We start from the raw sequence: 11,071 nt of genomic DNA, 5'->3' as shown, positions 1-11,071 counted from the left end.
CCTATAATATCTGACATTTTATTAGTTTTGATTTGAAAACTTCTTATCTTTGGGTTTTGTTCGTACTTTTCCTTTTCTTTGGAAACAATAAAAGTGTAGTGGCGACTCTGATTTTTCAATGACGCCGGGTTTATCCATAGCTCGACGGTCGCGAATGCACTGTTACAGTCATCCCCATGCCTAATCCAAGGTCATGTCTTACCTAGTGCCACTTCATTTGGTTCTTTCAAGTATATGGTTCATTTCTTTGCTTGATTTCATCTGGTCAATGTTATTTCATGCCTAATCCAAGGTCATGTCTTGCCTAGTGCCACTTCATTTGGTTCTTTCAAGTACATGGTTCATTTCTTTACTTGATTTCACCTGGTAAATGTTATTTCATGCCATTTTCATGCCATTGTTTCTTGGCCCATGGATCTTGGGTTAGATTATGTCATTTCCCATTTTGGTCCTTGTTCAAACTTAATTGGATTCATTCAAGACTTGTCATGTGTCATTCTTTCATGGTTCATTTGTGGTTCTTTGGATTGATTTTGTTCAATTCATGTCCAAGTTCATCATTTAGTCCATTTCAATTCATTTCAAGTATCATGCTCATACACGGTCTTACAAGTTTCAAACCCATACAAGTATCCAATTCATTCAAATACTAATCCATTTCATTCAAATACCAAATTCCATTACATAGATCATAAAAATATCCATACATGAATAAAATACAAAAAAATACAAAAAAATTGACTTTTGGCCTGTAGTTGACTTTGGTCAACTATTGACTTTTTGGTCAACCGATTGACCAAAGTCAACTCATCTAAATCCCTAAACCTAATGTCAAGTTTCCACTTTGCTCTTCATGCTTTCATTTTCATTTTCAACTTCATTACCAAATTTCTTCACTTGTAAGTAACCATTTTCTTCAAGTCATTCATGGTGGTCTTGCTCCAAATGTCTTAAGTTCATGAGCCATACCCCATCACTAGCAACAACCATGCATTCAATTCATTTCACAACCATGATAACCACATTCTTAACAACACATAACATGAGAATCATTAACATTGCATACACATACATGTTACCATAATGCATACCATTAATTCAAACCAAGCAAAACAAAAGCAGTCATGCATCAAATAGCATGTAAACCATCCATTTCCATAACATGAAATCAAGACAATAAAACCATTATGCATCCACCATAAACCTGTAGTAGTTAGAAGCATTCAACCATGCACCATCCAACATAAAATAAACTTGCAGCAACTCATGTTAATGGTAGACATGCATACCATCAGTCCAAGCAGGTGCCATACACATTAAGACATCAAACCTGAGTCTGTAACATACATCATGTACATGCCCAACATAACAGACCTTTATTCATCAACCTGACCAAGGCATCATGCAACAAATCATACAACACAAAACCTTCTCAAACTCAATCATAACATCTCCATGACATGGCCAAACCAACAAGACCAGTACAAAACCTTGAAAACAAGTCAAAGCACAACTGACCAAGTCATGAAAATCGAAATGGAGCATGAAGACATCAACAGTAATTTAGTTGAACACCGGCTTGACAGACCATAATACATTAATCAGTTCACTACACTAGCATGGAAAGGCATTAAATTAACAATATAATTCATTCATAATGCACATCCAAGCATCAAGGTCATAATACAAGGCAGCTACAATGCAAACACATATTAATAGCAGCAAAACAATAACATGCAGAAGTGGAAATAGGGAAAAGAAAATGCATACCAACACACCCTAGTTGCAAGAATCCATCACCACCAAATATCAACTAACCTAACTAACTACAATAACAAAACTCATAACCATTTTTCCTCGATTTCATGAATATTTCAATTACAACAAACTTCCCTAACTGATTTCTTAGATCCCTGGGCCACATCATAACAACTCATAAATACAATTCATCATCTCCTCAATCAGGAGGAGGGAAATCATTTTTACCAGAATTCAATCATTAAACCTCTCATTCTCAACAATCAGAAAATCCTCATAAACCTCTCAAATTCCAAAAACCTCTCCTCCCCAAAAACGTGTCTTCATCATTCATCAACCTTCACCAACCTAGAACTCTCACAACTCAATCACTCACCATAACCTCTCAAGCTTCACTCACTAACTCGGTTCAATTCAATCACGGTGAACACAACATAAACAACGAGAAGAAGGAGAAGAAGGTTGTATAATCAAAAGAAAAAAAAGAGATTCAGAGTAAGAAGGACTCATCGGAAATTCGTCATCGCCTTCGTCGTCTCCGGCAAGTAACTTATGAAACCTTCACTTTTCACCATTTTTTATACTATGACATAGAGTGTTGAGGGAGGAACAAAAACTCTAGGGTCCTAAGCTTAAAGTCCTCGTAAGGAGCATTTAATTTAACTTCCAACACCTAGAGTTCTTGGGATATCATGATTCGGTTACAACCTTAGGTTTAGATTTTCATGGAATTGAGGGAAGGTTTAGGAAGAGCATGAGAAGACGAGCTAGATGGTGGGTCAAATCTGTGTTTTTGGTGGCCACCGCAGCCGGAGGTGATTTCCGGCGTGGTGGCACACAATGAGGTTTACATCGGAGTCATGCATAAACTCTCTTTTGACCCTAGCACATTTTTTCATTATTTAAATTCAATTTCATTTTTTCCACTGTATGCACCCCCCCTGGTCATGTTTGAATCAGTGGGACTTTTGGCCCTTAGGCCCACGCGCCAGAATTGTATTGCACCCTATTTCCAATTCTGAAGGTTCATTTATTTTCATGATTTTGGTTATTTTTCTTCATATTTTCTTGTTTTGAATTCTTGATTTTTAATTCATATGATTTTCATGTTTTTTTTTTTGCTATGTTTAGAATTAGATTTTAATTGTTAGTTGAATTTTCATGCTTAATTGTTCATGTAGAATTTAATTAGAAATCAACATGTTTTAATTTGCTAATCAAATTAGAAAATCCCCTAAAAAATATTAGTTTAGTCATGTAAATTTTGTTGTGAGTGACCATTTTAACTCTTGACGATTAATATATTTTTGTTAATTAGGATTTAAATTGATTTAATTCTAGTTGTATGCCATGTTCATGTATTGCATGATTTTGATCCCATTTTAATTGATAAATCCCTTTGATTGTGGTTATTGAATCCAAATTGAAAATGATATTTCAATTTAATATGATGTGTTAGCATGTCCATTATTTTCACCATGATAAATATATCTACATCATTACCTCTTTTCATCATAACATCTCATGATTCATTTTATTTTAGCATTTTAATTCCATTTGGTTCATTTTGTGTAACTAACCCCATCTGTTGTTTGTGTCCACGTGTGAATTTGAGCTTCAAGTGCTATCCAACCTATCCCATTGCCTTTAACTCATTCAATTAACTTGTATTGTATGGAGTACCATGCCACTTGTATGTTTCAGGCATCATACATAGTTTGTACTTGTCTAATTCCTTTCCATTTCCATTTATGTTGTATTGCTTACATTCCCTCATTGTGAGTCACATGTTCCCCCACCCCATGAAGATGTAATAGTCTAGGTTTATTCCTTTTAGTAGTTCATCATGCATGCTAACTAAGAAGATAAAAATAAACGATAAAAATAAAGAATTTCAAAAGAAACAAAGGTACTTGATCCAATGTCAAGTTTTTTTTCAAATAAAACTCACACCATTGAAACACAAATATTTGATCCAATGTCAAGTATTTATCATCCATTCCATGATCCACATCTATTATCCATTATCTTCTCAACTTCATTCTATCTCTCTCCTCCCTTATTTCACACAAATTTTTCATAATAAACTCAAACACTTGATCCAACGTCAAGTGTCTTTTCAAAACAATTTCATAACAATCTGGAATACAAAAATGGGGTGTACGTGCTTGTACACAACATCCAAGTACTTGGGTTGTCGACTGTACCTAGCTTGAAGACCCGACACTTGACTTCCCCCCTTAAAACATCTAATGATTCAAACAAGTTAGATCTAGGTGCTATGAGGGAGAAAAAGGGTAGTTAGGATACCATTATCCTCTCGACTCCCAACTATTCTGATTGTTAGTCGTACTTAGTCAATTGTCAGATACTTGTCTCCCTCTAAGTTCCTATGATTAGACTTGCCAAACCTTTTTCACAATTCAAATCTCTTTGTATGAAAAAGAGTGGTTAGGATATCATTGTCCTCTCAACACCCTAGTTTTGGGACTGATGACTGTATCTAGCTAAGGGTCTGATACTTGTCTCCGCATTAAAATCGAACCCAACAAATCAAATCATATTTTGCCTTAGTGCACTATCCAAACCCTTTCAAAAAGGACATGTTACTTTCGTTCTACCGTGAACGACGTTTAAGCCTCCATGTGTGAGCAAGTAATGTTTAACTTCTAAAATGTGATCCAAGTGCATTCGCTTTACCGCAAACAAGTAAATACTTTCCGCTCCCATGATAGAGTATACAAGTAAGTGAACAGTAGAACGTGAACGTCAACACTGTTCAGTAAAAACAACCAAACATATACTTCTATTGTGAGCGGAACTACGAAGCTCTAACTTTCTTATTGCACGTATGAGGATACGTAGGCACAAGGACCCAAATCCTTGGCGAGCACACTAGTTTAAAACTTCTTCTCTTCCCATATTATCCTTATCTCATCTGATTTCCAGATAGTAAGCAACATACAGATAAACAATACCCATACACATTGATACAAGCAAGTGGTTACCATGGAGTATCATGGATGTGAGGGGTGCTAATAGCTTCCATTTTCATAACCAACTTCCGAATTCGCTCTTGGTTGCGAGACCATTATCCTTTGGGGTTTTATCATTATTTTCCCTTTCCTTTGGAATAAATAAAATCCGACGGCGACTTTGTATTTTTCGATGCGCGATAATGTGCAAAGCAATAACACTGATGAGTTAACTTCTTAACAATAATATTTGTTACAAATGAGAATTTGTGTTCCATCTTTACAATCTAAGAACTATCAAGATGGAAAAAATTTCTCGAATTATAGTATATAGGTGAACTCTCTCGCTTAAGAAATGCTTGAAGGACTTTCCTCAACAAGAAATGTATTCCGTCAATGAAACATAAAAGGGAAATGCTTAGAAAGTAATTAAAAGAAAATCAAATAACATGTGAAGAATCGCCGCAACATTTGAACCTTCTATTAATAAAACTTGAAGGGTGCAGTTTCAAAAGAACTTGTAAAGGAAAAAAAAAGACAAATAGTGAGCAAAAAAAATACACGAATATGAAGCATCTAATGATGTGACGCTTAAGAAACTTGCCTCTTACTTTCAGGAATATGCTTCTCTCGAACAATGCCAACGCCTCGCGAATTTAAACTATTTTTTTTTCTTAGGCCATTTTTTTAATAAATGTTGAAGCCGACCTAAGAGGCTATCTCATTCGAGTCAGGAGTGAAAATTTTATTTTTCCCTCAGAGCTAAACCTCACAAGGTGTCTTCGCCATAATAAAAAAAGAAATCAATAAATATATGCCTTAGGTGAGAGTATTATCGTTAAAGAGATTCTAGAAGGCGATTTTATAAAGCTCCTCTAGCGGAAAAATGAAATAAAAGCATAGGCCTAAGATGGAGAAAAATCTGCCTGCCCTTATGACGTCTCACTTGAAGGATTGGATCATCTAAGTCTCGTTTGAGAGACTCGACTATCTAAGTCTCTCCTGAAAAGTTATCTAAGTCAGGTATAAGGAATTCAATTATTTAAGTCTCGCTTGAGCAACTAAACTATCTAAATCTCGCCCCCAAAAAACGACTACCTCCTTCACGATTAAATGACTTCGCCTTTTTTAAGTCCTTATACTCGAGGAACTATAGACTAGAATAATTTTATTGGATCCATAAGTGAACAGTTCAATAGAAAAAAGGGAGAAAAATATTTTAAAACGAAATAGTTGGTTCACTTTGTGAGAAGTTTGAATAAAGTAAAAATAGAAAGTTACAATATTTAATATAATATTAAATATAAAGCTATTTTAATTTAAAATGAAATAGAAGGGCAGTTATATTTATATATCTAAATGAAGTAAAAAAAATTACTCAAGAATTAAATAGAATGAAAAATAGATAAAATTTAGTGTTGAATTTAGTGGTGATTGACACTGGATTTAAAGAGAGCACAAACTTCAATAAAAAGGGATTGAAATCACTTAATAACATAGCCAAATGAGGTCAATCATTCCACTAGATAAGATACTAATTGTGAAAACAAAACAAAAAAAAACTTAGTATAGAAGAAAACGGATAAATATTATCATACTAAATTATAATTTCGTAACTTCTCTTACAAAAACAATTTTATGAAACTTCTCTTACAATTTTTTTTTTATCAAAAATTTATAATAAATATGAATAATAATATAATAAAGGGTTAGATATACGATACTCCTATAAACTTTTTTATTCCTTATAAAAAAATATCCTCTTAAAATATTAAAATTTGAATTCTTTGTCCTTAAACGCAAAAGTTACCTTCTATAATATATATATTTTTGTTTATCCTCATATTCAATGTTTAAATTATACGTTTATGGGAGAAACAAAAATAAAATATTATAGGGGAGTTAAAAAAATATATTATATGAATAAAGCAAAACTCACCTATATTACATAAGTATTGTATATTTAATTCTATAATAAATATTAAATAAATAAATAAATTGTAAAATAAATCCGTTGTACCTCTGTAACTTTTTTTACCAATTTTTTTCGCTGATACTACATTATAATCTTGTAACTTCTCTTACAAAAAAATTTCGCCAAAAATTTATAATAAATATTAAATAAATAAATAAAACATAAAATAAATTCATACTAAATTGTAATCCTGTAATATTTTTACCAAAATTTTTTCGTCAAAACTAAATTATAATCTTCTAACTTTTCTTACAAAAAAAATTCCCAAAAATTTATAAAATATAAATATAATAATATAATCTTGTAACTTCTTTTATCAAAATTTTCAAACAAAGATTTATAATAAATTAGAATAATAATATAATAAATATTAAATAAATAAAATACCTAAAATAAATCCATTTACCCATGTTTTCAAAAAATCCATTTTTCAATTAATTTATAATAATAAGTAATAATAACTAGTTTCTAATTCATTATAAAAAATCAATTTCGCCCATGTTTCCAAAAATTCATTTTTCAATTAATTTATTAAAAAAAATTAATTATTATTATTTTTCAATTAATTTATAGAAAAGTAATTTAATTTATTATTATTTTCTAATTAATTTTAATAACTTCCCATTATTATAAAAAAATCCATCAAACCCATAATCCAATGTTTTAAAATCGAGACCGATTATCGACTCGGTCAAGATATTGGGTCAATGGATTATTAGTCGGACCAGACCAGTGGATTACTGATCGGAGCACGTGACTTTTAATTTAGTATATACAAATTTAAATAAAAATATTCATGAAATAAATTTTTTAACATAAATTTCATACCTATAAAGTCTACAAAAGAAAATTGTATAAATTTAATCCTAAAAGTAAGTTGAATAAAAAATTTAAATAAAATTCACACTTTCAAACATTACTATTTGTTGATGCTCATAAATTAATAAAAATGAGAAAAGTAATTGTACAGTATAATAATATCATAAACTAATAAACTATTATAAAACATAAACAAATATTATGCTCTATATAAATTATTAAAAGTGAGTAGAAAAATAAAAATCTATAAATAAAAAAGTTAATAGAAATATTGTGACTTTTATTTAAAAAATAATAATGAAATTTATATTAAAATTAATTTCATCTTCCTTTTGTAACATAAACTTCTTTTTTTAAATAATGAGATTCTTACTGAAAATTACGTGAAACATTTTTTTGGTAATATGATTTTTTTAAATATTTGTTAATTTATAATATTATTATATCGTATAATTGATTTTTTAATTTTTTAAATTTATTATATTATTATATTTTATGATCAATAATAAATAAATTTGTGATCAATAACGAATAACGAATAAGTTGATAAAACTATAATCTTAATAGTTTTGAAAGGTTACATTTTCAATTCTTAGAATTTGACAATTTTCGTTTTTATAATTTTAATATTATTTAATTATTATAATAAATTAACATAATTATAAGTATTAATAAAATTGAATTTAGAAAGAGTGACATCAAAACTTAAGAAAAATGAAAATAGGGGATCAAAATTATAATTAAGTTAAAAAAATAAATATAAAAGATTAATACGCCGAATCAAGAAATCTATTGGCTGAATCATGTCAATTTTCAAAGGATCAATTGTAATTATGGTCTGATGACCTTATCAGACAGCTCTATCCTCTGATTCACTATCTAACTAGTATGATCGGTTGGACCGATCCGGATTTTAAAACACCGTCTCCAATTAAAAAAAATCATTTATTTCTTGTTTCCAAAATTTCTATTTTCCAATTAATTTATACATTTCTATTTTCCAATTAATTTATACAAAATAATATAATGATAATAAATTGTTTCAGATTAATTTTAATTACTAACTTCTTATTAACATAAAGAAGTCCATTTAACCCACGGCCCACGTTTTCAAAAATCCACTTCTTGCAACATAAATAAAAGTAACATATTATTAAACGTTTTTTAACATTAGTCTTCCTGTACTCCACAAAGGTTTTATATATTTTTTCCTTTTTTTATTGACACTAATTATTTAAATAATATAATTTATTAGTTAAAAATGTAAAGTTGATTGAAATAAATTTTATGAATTTCGAATTTTAATTTCAATCTCTTTATATTTGATAAATTGAAAACATCATTTTTTTTCTCATAATTCGGTAGAGAAAAAAATAAAATATCAGAAGAGAGACCCACTATTTACTATTTTTACACTATGTGAATTTCAATAATTATTTTTTCTTCATTTTTTTCAATATTGTTAAAAATATGTTTTTTTATTTTTTATAAGATCCAAAGTATTAAATTATATCTATTTTTTTATATAAAAAACACATAATTCATAAAATTTTAATATATTTTAAATTACTTCTCCAAACAATAATATTTATAAATAATAATAATTCAACAAAGTTTTTCCGTGCCTGCACAGGCACAGTAAACATCCAGTTAAATGAAAATCTTTATAAGTTCAATTTACGAAATTTTTACCTACACATTTTTCATTCTTGAGGTTCAAATGTTACTTAGGTAAGTATCAAGTAGTAAGATATATAGAAGAAGAAATGAGTATAAGATATAATAATAATTTATTAAATGGTCTGTTGAAACATTTTGATTAAGCAAATTAGAGCAATAATTTACAAATAGCCGATGTTATTGCCGATGCATCATGCATTACATTGTTTTCAGCTGTGAGTGGTGATTTTCCAGAGAATCCATTTTCACAACCATTGGCTTCAGAAGCAACACTATTTACATTATATACTGCAAATTTTGGGTTTCCTTTTTGCAAAGCTTGAGTTGCTTGAAAAACATCAACCAAAATTGAAGTGTAATTAATACTACAAAACAGAAGTGCCTCCTTTTGTTTTGCAGGAATACTTTTACTAAGTTGATTGATTTTGTTTATGGCAACGTTTGCATTGTTCTTTATTACATTGATCATGATTAGTGCTAAACCATTGATATTTGAGGTGGAGCTTTTCGGGTCAGCATTTAGGTATTGAATGCATAGTGCAGGATATGGAGTCTTACTGCAAGTTTGTTGTACAATATTGACACTATTTGGTTGAATAACTTGGGAGTGACTTACAATAAGAGTGGTGCACAAGATGAGAATAAATGATACCAATGGCTTCAACATTGTAAATTAAAAGAGAAGGAATGAAAATGGAACAACAACTCTATCTTATTTATAATGGGCCTTAAATTAGCCATTCATTTTAGTCAATATTTATCAATTAATTTTCTAAAGTATTATTTATTAATGTAGTATTCAAGTAAAAAAGAATTAGTGTTTATAGTCATTTTTTAAACTAAATTTATCATTAAAAATAGTAAGATTCGTTTTCAGTCAATTTTTTTATTTAAATAATTTTTATTTAAATTAAAAAAACAATATGAATATATTATATTGGTATGAGAGAATGATATAAAATACAAAAGTAATAGGATTTTATCTTTAATTTTAGACTTTATAATCATATATTTTTTTATCCAAAAGGAAATGACCCAATAAATTGCATTTGTTTAAACCATTAATGCAAATATACAAATCAGAGTGAAAAATGTCTCTCACAGCAAAATTGCATAATTCAGATTAATTTCTCAAAAAAAAAGGTACGTATATTTAATGTCTTGTGAAATTGAAATATATTTTTGTCAAACTATAATTTTTTCGAAAGTTGTAACTTGACTGCATTGATATTATTTATACTACATGTATTATTTAAAAATATAAGGGACATTTAAGTCGTTGTATTAATTTAGTTATGAAATTTTGGTTTCATAATTTTTTTTAAAATAAAAATGAAATTTGTTAAATATTCCTGAAAAAATATCAAAAATTAAGTTATTAAAAAAATTTAATCTCTTACAAAATTCAGTTGAGTTATGTTTGTCCATCTGTTTATAGATACATTAGAGTACTATTATATTAAAATTAGGGATCAAAAGTTTTATCGAAATACATACATTATACATTATTATGCATATAATGAAATCATCAAACCCGAAAAATAATTATACTAACAGTTACTTAAATTTTCAAAATATTATAATACCAATAAATCCTAAAGATCATTGTACCAACAATTAGAGCTTTAAAATTGAATGTTTGTCACATCCAAAAGACAGTCTAATAAAAATAATAGGAAATGTCAAATAAAACGTCATTATGTAAATTCAATAGTAGGTTGAATCCAGGAGTACGCATAAAATATGGATTCATATCTGCTCATAGATTTACATAGTGACGCTCTACTTAATGTTTTTTTATTTTAATTAGTTTGTATTTTGGATTTGATGGCATTATGTTGTTTGGTTTGGAAGTTGTAGTGGT

The 11,071-nt window shown here is 29.0% G+C and overlaps 1 protein-coding gene and 1 long non-coding RNA gene across 2 annotated transcripts; both read right to left on the bottom strand.

Moving 5' to 3' along the window:
* Positions 1-637: 637 nt before the first annotated feature.
* Positions 638-2,674, bottom strand: LOC127073154 (uncharacterized). The gene is made up of 2 exons (XR_007785678.1): positions 1,771-2,674; positions 638-976 (listed from the first exon to the last, which is right to left on the bottom strand). It is a non-coding gene; the product is annotated as an uncharacterized LOC127073154 (long non-coding RNA).
* A 6,620-nt stretch (positions 2,675-9,294) lies between these two features.
* On the bottom strand, positions 9,295-9,904 carry LOC127135145 (cell wall / vacuolar inhibitor of fructosidase 1-like). Its single transcript, XM_051061941.1, has one exon. The coding sequence runs from the start codon at positions 9,872-9,874 to the stop codon at positions 9,356-9,358; it is 519 nt and encodes a 172-aa protein (XP_050917898.1). The 5' UTR covers positions 9,875-9,904; the 3' UTR covers positions 9,295-9,355.
* Positions 9,905-11,071: the final 1,167 nt, after the last annotated feature.

This window comes from Lathyrus oleraceus, chromosome 4, assembly GCF_024323335.1.
Source record: "Lathyrus oleraceus cultivar Zhongwan6 chromosome 4, CAAS_Psat_ZW6_1.0, whole genome shotgun sequence".
Classification (NCBI taxonomy): Eukaryota; Viridiplantae; Streptophyta; class Magnoliopsida; order Fabales; family Fabaceae; genus Lathyrus; species Lathyrus oleraceus.
Note: the sequence above shows the minus strand (reverse complement) of the source record. Positions and strands in the feature narration are given on the sequence as shown.